The following is a 15,229-nucleotide window of genomic DNA, read 5'->3' as shown; positions in this document are numbered from 1 at the left end:
AAGTGTCACTAATTAAACAAGTATGTCTTCAGCTAATTGTCAGCCTCTTACATGTATGCTTCTTATAATTAGTGAATATGCATATAAACAGCCTTTTAATAAACAGAGTAGAATAATCATGGCTGATAGTAAGACATGCAAACGTAAAAGAACACCAAACTGGACACAAGCACAGCTGTTACTTCTTGCCCAACTGCTTAATGAAAACAAGGACATAATCAAAGGAAAATTTGTAGTTGGGATAACCTTCAAAACCGAAGGTGATACCTTTATAAAAGCTCATTATCATCAAATATTTCTAAAATGTTTACGTTCCAAGGCAGATTGCCGGCAACAGCCACTTTAGGAATAGTTTGTGGTTTGGTCTTAGTGACTTAGGACTCCTCTTCACTACTCCTAACGTTTCACAGATTTAGGAGCTAGTTTTAGTGCTAAAATGCTTTGTGAAATACAAACACAAAGATCTTTTAGATCAAACATTTAGGAGTCCTAAATTTAAAACTGACATGCCCATTATTTTTAAGATTTTCTCCTAAATCGGCGAGTTACGAGCTACTTTTAGCCTTCAGGACTAAACTCCTTGAAGTTTTGATTGATCTCCGTTAGATGAGCAAATGCTTCTCCTGCATGAGATCTCCTTCAGAAGAATAACGTCTCCGATGTGAGAGGAAGTGCCGAGAGCTCATTTCACTCTGATCAGGGTCTGAATGAGCGTCTGTTAATGCGGATTCATTGTTTTACTGGAAATAGATCATAACTGTCGCCTGAGATCAAGCCAGCGCTTGTCTCAACACACTTCCAGTAAGTTGAAAGTGAAAGCAACATTTAACTTTATCACACTTACTGAAGTAATTTGACACGGAGCAAGAAATTCTATTCCTTGAAAAATTAAAATGAATTAAAATAAAATTTTTACTAAAAGTAACACTAAACCTATCATGCACTGCTTTAAAACAAAGTTTAAAAAAAAAAGTAAAAAAATTTAAAATATATATTTTCAGTTTTAAAACCACAGGCAGTGGAATTCTCAGATGGGTGGCATAAAGAGGCACAAACTGCCACTGAAATATCATTGGTCGTCCACACTGACTGGCCATTACCATGTCAGAGGAGGGACCTTCAAGAAAGCACAATTAAATACAGCACATTTGTCGACAAGTCCTTCTTGGTTGTTGTTTTTACCATGTTAAATGTCAAACTAGCTGTACACCATGTAGACCTGTGTAATCTGAACTGAACAGGGACAGTTAAATAACATTACACAAAGTCCTGTGTCATGTCTTTAATGCATGTGTTAAATGATATAGAAATTAAAATAAAAGACTAAAATAAAAACTAAAACTAACAAACACACTTGGTAAAATAATTAATCATTAAAAAAGTTAGACAATAATTAAACAGACATACAAAACTAAATGAAAAAGCCATATAATAACCTGTAATAATGGTAACATGACATTTGTTCATTCAGAGACGCCGCTTCAGTGTTGATGGATATGAATGTCTTCATCTGTCATTCACCCTCAGTAGACAGCAGCAGATTTGTCCAGACATGAACAGAATCTCCCCATGCAAACATCTGATGCGTGTTTATAAGCAAGACAAATCTGCCGTAAAAGTTCAGCAAAAGTTCAGTTTATTTCAGCAAAAAACACAAATATATAGTTGAAGTTGGAGTATTTCATTACAAAAGATCTACTTTTTTTCAAAAACAAAGTCAATAACAGAAGCCTGATCTACAAACACATGAACAAAAATAGAAACATAAATATCATAGACAATATATGAATGACAACAAGGTGAAATAAAACTTAAATTTAACATGAAAACTCAACAATGGTGATCTAGGGGAAAATCTTTTGCAGCTCTTCGTGACAAACGCTAATCTCTGCCGTGAACCATTAGATTCACGTGTGTGACGTGACGTTGTGCTCAGGCAAGCATGTTTGTCAGGTGGCTTCATGATCAATGTCGTCAGTCAGTGTGCTTTAATCTGGACAGGATTCCTGACAGGGCGATCCTGATGCGTTTCCATTACTTTAAAGGTATAAACAGCCATTGAATCGATTGTTCTGGATCCAGTATAATATTAACCCATCAGCAAAATACAGTCAGATGTTATGTGCAGTGGAAGATTATGGGACAGACGTGAAGCTTGTATTTAGTTAAAGCCGTTAATTATTTGAGTTGTGAAGTGTCTAAATGAGGTGGATGAAGGTCGCTGATGTCACTGATGAGTTTACTCCTGTAAACGGTGTATGAAAATGAGTTTACCGGCTTTACTTGGTCACAACAGGACTTTACTGGTCTTGGGTTTCTAGCTCATGTTGATCATCTCGTATTTGTCCTTCAGGCTGCTGTCCTCATCTTCCTCCTCATCCTCCTCTTCCTCAGGTTCTTTGTGAGATTTGTCGTTGTGGTTGGAGTGATGAAGCTCAATCAACAGGAAGTAGATCACAGCACCGGCGACGCCCCCTACCAACGGCCCGGCAACAGGGATCCACCACCAGTAATCTGCAGTGCTGCACGCACACACACACACACACACAGCAATATATCACCAAATGATCATAATAGATCACAGAATTATCACAATATAACACCGAATCATTATAATATATCACTGAATCATCATACTATGTCACCAAACCATCACAATATCACTAAAATCATCATAGCACAGAAGCATCACAATTTATCACAGAATCGTCACAATATATCACTGAATTATCATAATATAACACCAAATCATTAAAGGGGTCATGAACTGACTTTTTTAATTTTGTACTGTTCTCTGATGTCCACTTATAATGTAATCAAGATTTTTACAAAAACATCATAATTCAGAAGAAATAGGTTATTTTCTGTCCTGTTTTGACCCCCTCATCTGAACGCTCTGTTTGAATAGGTGTGGCGGATTGTAGACCCAGAAGTAAATGCCCACGTGATTGGGTAACAATTGTGTGTATTTAACAGCTACATCCTTCATAGATGGACACTGCTGTGATTTAGGTTAAAACCCCATAAATACTTCTTCACACTCGCTTGGTGCGACATTTCTGTCAGATCCAATATAGTCGCACAGCATCGTCTTTTAGTTTCAATTTTTCTGAAAATCCTGCGTCGAATTGTGCCTTGTCTGTAAACGAATGTGCAGTAAAATGAAGTGAACAAAGGACCAAGTTCTTACTGATGTGGTATGGAACATAAGTAAAAATAAAGTTCATCCAGTCTTTCCTAATGTTGGGATCAGAAGGAAGGCGATGCAAAGACTTTTTCCACAGCTCGGCACTGAACAGCGTCTTTTTGTCTTCGGAGCATCTTTATCATTCGGTTTCTGTGTAAACATATGCACGCGTTTGCCTCTCATTATTTACACTACATGCGTGAATCGGTGGGCGGGGCTAAACAGGCAGTGCTGTAGAATTGGTGGGTGGGGCCAAACGGGCATTGATGTAGAAGTCAAGTCAAGTCACCTTTATTTATATAGCGCTTTTAACAATACAGATTGTGTCAAAGCAACTGAACAGCATTAATTAGGAAAATAGTGTGTCAATAATGCAAAAATGACAATAGTAAACACTAATTTTTCAGTTAAAGGCAGTTCATCATTGAATTCAGTTGCTCTCTTTAGGGTGCGAGTGTGCTCATTATACCACGGTGTCAGACTGTTTTCCTTAATCTTCCTTAAGCGTAAAGGAGGAACTGTATTTAACATGCTAGAAAAGAGAGAGTCCATAGTTTCTGTTACATCATCAAGTTGTTCTGAGGTTTTGGAAATGCTAGGGAATTGGGATAAATCAGGAAGATTACTTACAAAGCAGTCTTCGTATGAATGCCAGAAGCAGGCATTGATGATCTTCTGTGGAGGCGGGGTTTATCCACACTATTACGTCATAGAGCTGCACATTACACAACCTGTCGTTTTGACAAATTTGGCTTCAATATAAGCTGTTTTAGACTAACGAGAAAGTTTTGAGTTCTGAAACTTACAGGATGTTTTTATAATACAATTACCTCTTATATGTCAAAAGATCAAGGGTATTTAGATTTCTCAGTTCAAGACCCCTTTAAATTATATAAGTGAAAGTGAAGTGACGTGTGGCCAAGTATGGTGACCCGTACTCGGAATTTGTGCTCTGCATTTAACCCATCCAAGTGCACACACACACAGTAGTGAACACACACCCGGAGCACTGGGCAGCCATATTGCTGCAGCGCCCGGGGAGCAGTTTGGGGGTTCGATTCTTGCTCCAGGGTCTCACCTCAGTCATGGTATTAATTCACTCCCCCCACCGACAGTCCCTGCCGGACCTGAGACTCGCACCTGCAACCTTTGAGTTACAAGTCCGACTCTCTAACCATTAGGCCACGACTGGATCATCATAATTTATCACCAAATTATCATAACACAGAATCATTATAATACATCACCGAATCATCATATTTTACCAAATCATCATATCACTGAATCATTGCCAAACCATCACAATACATCACTAAAATCATCATAGTATATCACAGAATCATCACAATATACAGTATAACCAAATCGTCACAATATATCACCAAGTCAGCACAATACATCACAATATATCACTAAAAATCATCTCAATATATCACTGAATTGTCACATTATATCAATGAATCGTCACAATATATCACCAAACCATCACAATATATCACTAAAAATCATGACGATATATCACCAAATCATTATAATATATCAGTGAATCGTCACAATATATCACCAAACCATCATAATATATTACAGAATCATCATAATATATCACCAAACCATGAATTATCACTGAACCATTAAAATATATCTTAGAATCATCATATTATAACACTGAATCATTATATCTCCAAATCATCATAATATATCCCAAAATCATCACAATATACCTCCAAATCATCATAATATATAAGCTAATCGTCACAATATATCACCAAATCATCACAATATATCACCGAATCATCACACTATATCACCGAATCGTCACAGTATATCACCGAATCTTCGCGATATATCACCGAATCGTCACAATATATCACCGAATCATCACACTATATCACCGAATCGTCACAGTATATCACCGAATCTTCGCGATATATCACCGAATCGTCACAATATATCACCGAATCATCACACTATATCACCGAATCGTCACAGTATATCACCGAATCTTCGCGATATATCACCGAATCGTCACAATATATCACAGAAACCTCACAATATATCACAGAATCGTCACAATATATCACCAATATATCACCAAATCATCACAATATATCACTAAAAATCATCACGATATATCACCAAATCATTATAATATATCAGTGAATCGTCACAATATATCACCAAACCATCATAATATATTACAGAATCATCATAATATATCACCAAACCATGAATTATCACTGAACCATTAAAATATATCTTAGAATCATCATATTATAACACTGAATCATTATATCTCCAAATCATCATAATATATCCCAAAATCATCACAATATACCTCCAAATCATCATGATTTATAACCTAATCGTCACAATATATCACCGTCATCACAATATATCACTAAAAATCATCACAATATATCACCGAATCATCACACTATATCACCGAATCGTCACAGTATATCACCGAATCTTCGCGATATATCACCGAATCGTCACAATATATCACAGAAACCTCACAATATATCACAGAATCGTCACAATATATCACCAAATCGTCACAATATATCACCAAATCATCACAATATATCACTAAAAATCATCACGATATATCACCAAATCATTATAATATATCAGTGAATCGTCACAATATATCACCAAACCATCATAATATATTACAGAATCATCATAATATATCACCAAACCATGAATTATCACTGAACCATTAAAATATATCTTAGAATCATCATATTATAACACTGAATCATTATATCTCCAAATCATCATAATATATCCCAAAATCATCACAATATACCTCCAAATCATCATAATATATAAGCTAATCGTCACAATATATCACCAAATCATTATAATATATCAGTGAATCGTCACAATATATCACCAAACCATCATAATATATTACAGAATCATCATAATATATCACCAAACCATGAATTATCACTGAACCATTAAAATATATCTTAGAATCATCATATTATAACACTGAATCATTATATCTCCAAATCATCATAATATATCCCAAAATCATCACAATATACCTCCAAATCATCATAATATATAAGCTAATCGTCACAATATATCACCAAATCATCACAATATATCACCGAATCGTCACAATATATCACAGAAACCTCACAATATATCACAGAATCGTCACAATATATCACCAATATATCACCAAATCATCACAATATATCACTAAAAATCATCACGATATATCACCAAATCATCATAATATATCCCAAAATCATCACAATATACCTCCAAATCATCATGATTTATAACCTAATCGTCACAATATATCACCGTCATCACAATATATCACTAAAAATCATCACAATATATCACCAAATCATCACAATATATCACCGAATCATCACACTATATCACCGAATCGTCACAGTATATCACCGAATCTTCGCGATATATCACCGAATCGTCACAATATATCACTGAATCGTCACAATATATCACAGAATCATCACAATATATCACCAAATCATCACAATATATCACCGAATTGTTACAATATATCACCAAATCATCGCAATATATCACCGAATCATCACAATATATCACCGAATCATCACAATATATCACAGAATCGTCACAATATATCACCAAATCGTCACAATATATCACCAAATCATCACAATATATCACAGAATCGTCACAATATATCACCAATATATCACCAAATCATCACAATATATCACCAAATCATCACAATATATCACCGAATCATCACAATATATCACCGAATCATCACAATATATCACAGAATCGTCATAATATAACACTGAATCATTATATCACCAAATCATCATATATCTCCAAATCATCATTATATATCACTGAATCATCATAATATGTCATTGAATCTTCATAATATATCACCAAATCATCACAATATATCACCAAGTCATACAACAACTAAGATATATAACAGAATCATCATATCACCAAATCATTATAATATATCACCAAATCATCATAATATAATGCCGAATCATTATATCACCAAATCATATAACTGAAATTCATTACAGAATCATTATAATATCACCAAGTCGAGATAAATATAATACTGAATCATTATAATCACCAAATCATATCACCGAATCATAATATCACCAAATTATCATAACACTGAATCATTATAATACATAACCAAATAATCCTAATACTGTATTTCACCAAATCATCATATCACTGATTCATCGCAAAACCATTGCAATATCACTAAAATCATCATATTTACCACACAATCATCACAATACATCAATTAATATATCACTGAATCAATCAAATATGATTGTGCAAGGAGGTTCATTCATTTGATGAACCCGCTGAGAAGACCAGGGTTATTATCATAACTAAAACCATAAAAAAGAAAAACTTTGTCACTTGAAGTAAAAAATTGTATATATATATATATATACACACAGTATATACATATACAGTATAGTAACTGCCCACTTCCCTTTCCTAATTAATGCTGTTCAGTTGCTTTGACACAATCTGTATTGTTAAAAGCGCTATATAAATAAAGGTGACTTGACTTGACTTGACTCTAGAGTACTGCTCTTCTGGGATTAAAGTCAGGGGAAATCTTGGTTGGAGAGAATCATGACTTCCTCTGGTGCTAACCTCATGTGTAGAGTGTGGGTTGGGAAACTATTGTTTTAAGCTCAACCAGAAGGACTCCTCCTCTACAATAATGATCATCCTAATACCTACTTTTCTGAGACATTCTCCATTGCTTATGCTACACTGCTCATCAGTTGGATTTTGGTGACTCATGCCAATATCATCGTTGGATAACTTGAATCAACTGATAGATGATTGTTGGAGTGCTACAAGGATAAAGTTATTGCAACGGACCCTACTATAGACACTGAGAATCTTCAAGCTAAGCTAATTTTGGAGCTCATTCTGGAAAGGAAACTTCTGGTTTGTTTGCTCATCTCTTATTTAACAACTCATCATCTTCATTTTCACCAATGGACAATGAACTCCAAGGATAAAGCAATACTTAATGGACAATTAACAGATAAGCTCTTTTATTTAGTTATTCTTTACTCATTCAGATAGCAAAGGAAAACATACATATAACTGACTTTATGTGCTTACTTTTTGTGTCTTTATGATGGGGTTTTGTGTGACACTTCTTAAATAAACACTTTTGAAACTATTTCTGTGTTTAGCCTCATGGTTTGTGTGGTTCTGGGTCTGGTTAAACCAAAAATAGTCAGTGGAGTCCTCCCTTATGAATTTATTTGTAATTTGCTCTTCTGGGAGTGCTCAGCGGTACCGTTATAATATATATATATATATATATATATATATATATATGGGTGACATGGCAAATCACAATTTTTTTTTTCAGGAAAATCATGATTCATGATTTTATCATGATTCTTTTGTTGGTTTTACTATTTTGCAACTTGTCTGAGCAGTACAGCCAAACTAATTTCCCTATTTAAAAAACAAAGCCTTACAAAGTAACACAATATAAAATAAAATAAATGGCAGATATTTTGGCCTAAGTGGGTGAAGATAAAAAATCTTTATCATTATTTTATCTGTTATTAAAAAATATGAACAAAGATACACATTACAAATACACATAATATACAAATAAAACAAACAGTGCTTTATTTTTCAGGTGTATTTAGCAGTAGCATTCAAGAAATTTAATTAACAAATATAAAAATAAACATTAAAGGGATAGTTCACCCAAAAATGAACATTCTGTCATCATTTACTCACTCTCAAGCCGTTTTAAACCTCAATGAGTTTCTTTCTTCTGTTGAACAAAAGTTATTTTGAAGAATGTGGGAATCAAACATTTGCTTGTCCCCAGTGACTTCCATAGTATTTTTTTCATACTATCAAAGTCAATGGAGACCAGCAGGTGTTTGGTCACCCACATTCTTCAAAATATGTTCTTTTGTGTTCAGCAAAAGAATGAAATTAATACGGGTTTGGGACAACATAAGAGAGAGCAAATAATGACAGGATTTTAATTTTGGGGTGAACGGTCCCTTTATTGACAAGCGGCAGCATGTTAGTACTATTAGTCTGCTGTCACTTTAAGACACGCATCTAAATCCGTTTCACTCTCAACTGTTTACTTTCACTTTATACTTAACAACTGTGTTTATATGTAAAGCTTGTGTGGTTTTGACAGTATTAGCGCAATCAGACATGAACGATAACTCAGTCCAGTAATCAGGCGCTGTTTGACAGGCTTTTTAGTGTGCGCGCTTCAGGTGTACACGCTCAGAAAAACAGCATGTGAATGAAATGTTTAACCGGCAAGACTTTAAAGCACATGCAAATAATGTACTTTTGTGATTGTGAATAAGTGCAGTGTGCCATGTGCGTTACGTAATAATATTACTTTTCTGGAGTAATGAGTAAAGTAAGGCATTACTTTATAAATGTACACATTAATATTTGAGTATGTGAGTTACTTTTCAGTTGAATTAATTTGCATAAAAAAATTAAGTACTGAATTAAAATGAAACATCTGCATGCAAAGCACAGCACTACAGAGTTGGAAGAGAGAGAGAGAGCCGAATGATATCTGCACCCCGCCTCAAGCTAAACAACAAAAGCTTGATTTCAGTTCACGTTCACCACCAGGTAAAACAATTAGTTCGACTGAACTCAACAAACTGGTTGCTGCTTTTATTGTTGAGGACATGCAGCCGCTGTCCACTGTGGAGGCGCCTACATTTCGTAATGTCATCAGCAAAATCTCCGTGACAGGGAAAAGGCCGGGGGCCGTGCTGCCCGATCGCAAAACCTTTAGAAGCTTATTGGACAAAGCATATATGGAAATGGAGACAGAACTGAAGAAAACTTCTGCCAACCTGGAATATGTTTCCACCACTGCAGATCTATGGACTGCTCAGAATAAACGTTTTTTTTGGGAGTTACTGTATACTGGATCGATCCTGCTACTCTGACGATTTCGTGGGAGACACACATACAATACCATCGCAGCAAATTCACAGCTCATTTGCTCTTTGTGGTAAGATAACTGCCACGGTCACTGACAATGGCTCGAACTTTGTCAAAGAATGTTTCAAGCTGATGATGAAGAAGCAGAAAATGATGAAAACGAGGTCATCTTTATGGACTTGCACAAAGTTTTACAAGATGACATTGAGAGCAGCGAAAGCTATGTTCTCCCTCCACAGCACCGGTGTGCATCCCACACCCTTAACCTTATATGCACGAACAACATCAATTTAACGTTACATTTTTGACGGCGAAGGCAGATTGCAAAGCAGTGTACAGAAGTGCAACTGGAAAGTGTTCAGCCTTGTGGTCAAAAGTTAGTCGATCAACTGTGGCATCAGAGCCTGGAGGAATTCAGCAAACGAAAGTTGCTGGTCCCTTCAACTACAAGATGAAACATGATGCGCTTAGCAGAGTCACAGACATGCCCTTAGTGGACCTCAATCAACCCGTCTGGACATCAGATGCATTACGGAAAGAGAGCGTATCAGTTCCTTAAAGATACTGCAAGGTTCTGAAGCCTGTCTGTATGGCACTGGATATACTTCAAGGTGAAGATGACTGTTTCTGCGGCACCCTTCAACCTACCCTTGAAATCCTGATGGCCAAAAGTTATGATTAATTATTCATATTTCCCCATGAGCTGATTCGCTACACTTGGCACTGAAAGAGGGCCTCTCTCATATGATGGCCGACCTCCCAGACCTCATAGTTCAGGTAATTCTGTTCAATTTATTATTATTATTATTATTATTATTATTATTGTAGTTTTATTTTATGTCAAGTCACTTTTATTTCTATAGCACTTTACACAATATAGATTGTTTCAAAGCAGCTTTACAGTGTCAAACAGGACAATAATGATTCAATGATGCAAACAGAATTCAATTTAGCTGTAAAGCAGCTCTGGAGAAAACCGTGGTGTCATCCTCCAGCTCAGTTCAGTTCTCATACAATAGTGGCAGTGCATTCAAGTCAATATGTTTATGTAACTGTTATTCAGTTTCATTCTACTTACTTTTTTCCTGACAAATGTAATTATTCTGGTATGAATGCATGTCTATTAGTTTATAAACTGTGTATCCTAAATCTAAAATCTAATCTAAATATCTCGTAATCTAATATTCTCTTGCAGGCTCTCAGGACACGGTTTAGCTCCATCCTTGACCGTGATGAAGCTTTGCTTGCTGCGGTAACCCTGCCAAAATTCAAAGGAAAGACATGACAACATCAAGATGGTTCTGGCAGCACAGTGTCGTGTTCTCACTGTTGAGATACCACAGAAAGAGCCTCTGCAGTCTGCAGTCTTCAAGCAGAGACCATGAAAATGACTTCTTTGCACTTCCTGAAGAGGAGAATCGACATGACGAACAAGCAATTACTTGGGTCTTGGGGTCAGAGTCATTCGTTCTTTTGTTACGTGATGTGACCGCAGTATTGGATACAGAAATTAGTTCATCATACAACATAATATACAAATAAAACAAATTCAAAGCCTTAATACAATATTAATGAGGCTAAAATAAAACTGGTGAAGAACAGCTGATGATTACTGATGATTAATGTACTTTTAACATCATGTGTTGTTTCACAATTATACTACAGATTTATTCTGCTTCTGTGAGCATTTGTTTAGGGTTCAGAAATGGATAATATCATTAACCTAATCGAAAAACGATGGAAGTCTATGTGACGAGCTCACTAATGCAGTCAAACAATCATAATGTGAAGCTGCACGTTCATCACATTTACAGCTCTTGATGAGTGCATGTGATATTATGTAATGAACTGATCAATAGTGTGTGTGAGTGTGCAGCACGTTAATTAGACTGTCAGAGCTCATTAACTCAAACGTAACTGATGCTGTGACTGAAACTTCTAAACTCACCACTGAACTCAAACCGCTCGCCTGGTTCTGATCAAATACTACAGTGAAACATGATGCTTGTTAGAGCAGAATCAAGATTGAGTGACACTGGAGTCTCAGTGATGCACTTCCGTCTCAGGTCTAAATCTGATGCGCTCGCACCTGAACACCTCCATGCCCCACCCAGCGGCGGCGGTGAAGAGGCGCGGGCCCAGGTCTCTGGCGGGGTTCAGAGGGTAACCGCAGTTCAGCCCCATGGAGACGCTGATGCCCAGCAGGATCAGACCCACAGCCAGCGGCTCCACGCCTCGAGGAGCACCCATGTTCCTGCCGTCCACAACCGCCAGAATACAGAGGACCAGCATTCCCGTCCCCACCACCTGATGACAGATGGACATCGCTTATTGAGCGGCCACCGAACTACCCTAACATAAACAAACAAACTTAAAGGGGTCATGAATTGAGAAATCAACTTTTACTTCAGCTTTTGCTATATAAGAGGTCATCGTACTAAAAGAATGTCCTGTAAGTTTCAGAACTGCAAACGTCCTTGTTTCTGAAATAAAAGCTTTTATTGAGAGCAGGCCCAGTGAGCGCCAGATCCTGGAATGTGCCTGCAATAGATAGGTTAAGCTCCGCCTCCACAGAAGAATATCAACGCCTAATTATGTAGCCCCGCCCACTGATTCACACATGACATAGTGGGGAAATAACATGAGTGGCGCTAAACCGGATCGAGCAGCCAAGCAATAAACATGCTGTTAAAGATCGCAGACTGTGCGGTGCCTGGTTGTGGAAGAACACAGTCGCTGCATAACCTTCCTTCAGATTCAAATATTAGGAGTGCGCGGGTGAGTTTTATTTTTACTGAAGTTTCAGCTCACGTGAGTAAAAAACATTGAGCGATTGTTCGCTTCATTTCACCGCGGATTCCTTTGTAAACAAGACACAGGTCGACGCTGGATTTGCAGAGAGACAGATTAAAAAGCAATGCTGTGATATAATCATTTTGCATTGCATGCAATTGCATTTATTTACAGTGTTTAGTATAATTCTGTTCATTGCGGGAAAAAAAATTGATTTATTTCGTTAAAAAGTGTGAACATGGTTAAAATATGGCTAGCTGTGGAACAAGCAATATTCAAATAGATAAATGTAAGAGATTATTGATGATAAATATATAAAGCTAGTTATTGTGTATTTAAAACACATTCAGTTTGTTAGTACTATTACAGAAATCTGATCGGTTTCATTACGCACGTTATAGACAACAAATAAAACATTTTCTTCAAATGTGACATTTTCTTGGACTGAAATATATAGGCCAAAATATATTTTTAAATGCTGTAATAAATATCTATTTATATTTTTAAAATATATTTTCCAAAATGTAGAAAAAAAATTGTCAAAATTATACAGGTAGAAGATATGTTTCCTTAACAATATTTTGAAACATATATTAGCAAATATGTATTTTTTTGGCCATTTTTGTGTACTTTAAGTAAATATATTTACATTTTTGCATTTTTTTATTTGTAAATGCTTCACATTAAGTTATGAGTTTGTTAAAACTGTGTAATTCAAATGCATTAATTTCAAATATAGGCCTAACTCTTTTGTCGAGTAATTCAAAGCATGACATGTTTATTTGGGACAAAAGGAGCTGAATTAGGTCACGGGTTCAAGCCGAATTGGTGTGTTTCTGGGTAGAAGCGTTCAGTCGCTCGATGTGCATTAGTCAAGCGCTCATCTGGTTACTGGCCTCAGTCTGCGGCTGTGAAACAGACTAAATGTGTGCTTTCAGTTCAGTGATGTAGCTACAGACAGACTGACCTGATCCACGAATCCGCCCAGGACCGTCAGGTGTCTGCCTGGGTACGAGGCGAAGATGTGTCCTGTGGCGTTAATTCCTGTGACCGACAGGATCCCGCTGGTGAAGTCCATGAAGGCATCTGAACACACACACATGCATGAATCAGATCCTAAACACAGGAAACCGCTGGATTCCTCAAACTCACCGTAATACAATCCAAAGACTGCAGCCGCTCCGACAAATGCGCCCAACATCTGCGCCGTCACGTAGATGGGGAACTTCCAGATCTTCAGCTTCCCCAGGATGACCATGGCCAGAGACACGGCGGGGTTCAGGTGACCGCCTGAGGAAACGCCAAACAGACAGACATCTCCAGGCGAAATATATTTGAAGTATATGCTAAATATACATTGTAAACAGTGAAGCTCAATGGAATATAGTTTTTAAATTGAAAACATATTTAGTTTCACCCTTTATATACCAAAATATATTTCAAAATGTATTTCAGAGGCAAGAAAACACAACAGGCTACTGTAAGACTGGAAATGTGTGTTATATGTTCACACATGATATAGACAAGAAAGTTTTTCTTCAGATGTGACATACTCAATTATTACGCACACACACACACAACACTACATGTGCGCGCGCACACACACACTCACTACACCATGTGCGCACACACACACACACACACACATACTCACACACACACTCACTACACGTGCGCACACTCACTACACACGCACACACACACTCACTACACATGCGCACACACACACACACACACACTCACACTACATGTGCACACACACACACACTCTCACACACACTCACTACATGTGCGCACACACACATGCACACTCACTACACACTCACACACACACTACATGTGCGCACACACACTCACTACACGTGCGCACACACACTCACTACACGTGCGCACACACACATGCACACTCACTACACACACACTCACTACACGTGCGCACACACACTCACTACACGTGCGCACACACACTCACTACACGTGCGCACACACACTCACTACACGTGCGCACACACACTCACTACACGTGCGCACACACACTCACTACACGTGCGCACACACACTCACTACACGTGCGCACACACACATGCACACTCACTACACACTCACACACACACACACACACACACTACATGTGCGCACACACACACACACTCACTACACGTGCACACACAGACACACACACACACATGCACTCACACACACTCACACACTCACGCACGCACACACACACACACACACACAGAGAGACACTCACTCACA

At 37.3% G+C, this 15,229-nt stretch overlaps 1 protein-coding gene across 2 annotated transcripts; it reads right to left on the bottom strand.

The window, feature by feature from the left end:
• Positions 1–2,169: 2,169 nt before the first annotated feature.
• On the bottom strand, positions 2,170–15,106 carry LOC107706848 (aquaporin-9-like). 2 transcript variants are annotated; one of them, XM_016510683.1, is made up of 5 exons: positions 15,095–15,106; positions 14,123–14,260; positions 13,938–14,056; positions 12,267–12,484; positions 2,170–2,522 (listed from the first exon to the last, which is right to left on the bottom strand). In XM_016510683.1, exons 2-5 carry the CDS (start codon positions 14,226–14,228, stop codon positions 2,318–2,320), a joined length of 648 nt encoding a protein of 215 aa, XP_016366169.1. In that variant the 5' UTR covers positions 14,229–14,260; positions 15,095–15,106; the 3' UTR covers positions 2,170–2,317. The 2 variants fall into 2 exon arrangements, with proteins under 2 accessions (XP_016366169.1, XP_016366171.1); XM_016510685.1 differs by lacking the exon at positions 15,095–15,106 and adding an exon at positions 14,450–14,505.
• Positions 15,107–15,229: the final 123 nt, after the last annotated feature.

Source organism: Sinocyclocheilus rhinocerous, unplaced genomic scaffold (assembly GCF_001515625.1).
Source record: "Sinocyclocheilus rhinocerous isolate Xijiao unplaced genomic scaffold, SAMN03320098_v1.1 scaffold2460, whole genome shotgun sequence".
In the NCBI taxonomy this organism is placed as follows: domain Eukaryota; kingdom Metazoa; phylum Chordata; class Actinopteri; order Cypriniformes; family Cyprinidae; genus Sinocyclocheilus; species Sinocyclocheilus rhinocerous.
Note: the sequence above shows the minus strand (reverse complement) of the source record. Positions and strands in the feature narration are given on the sequence as shown.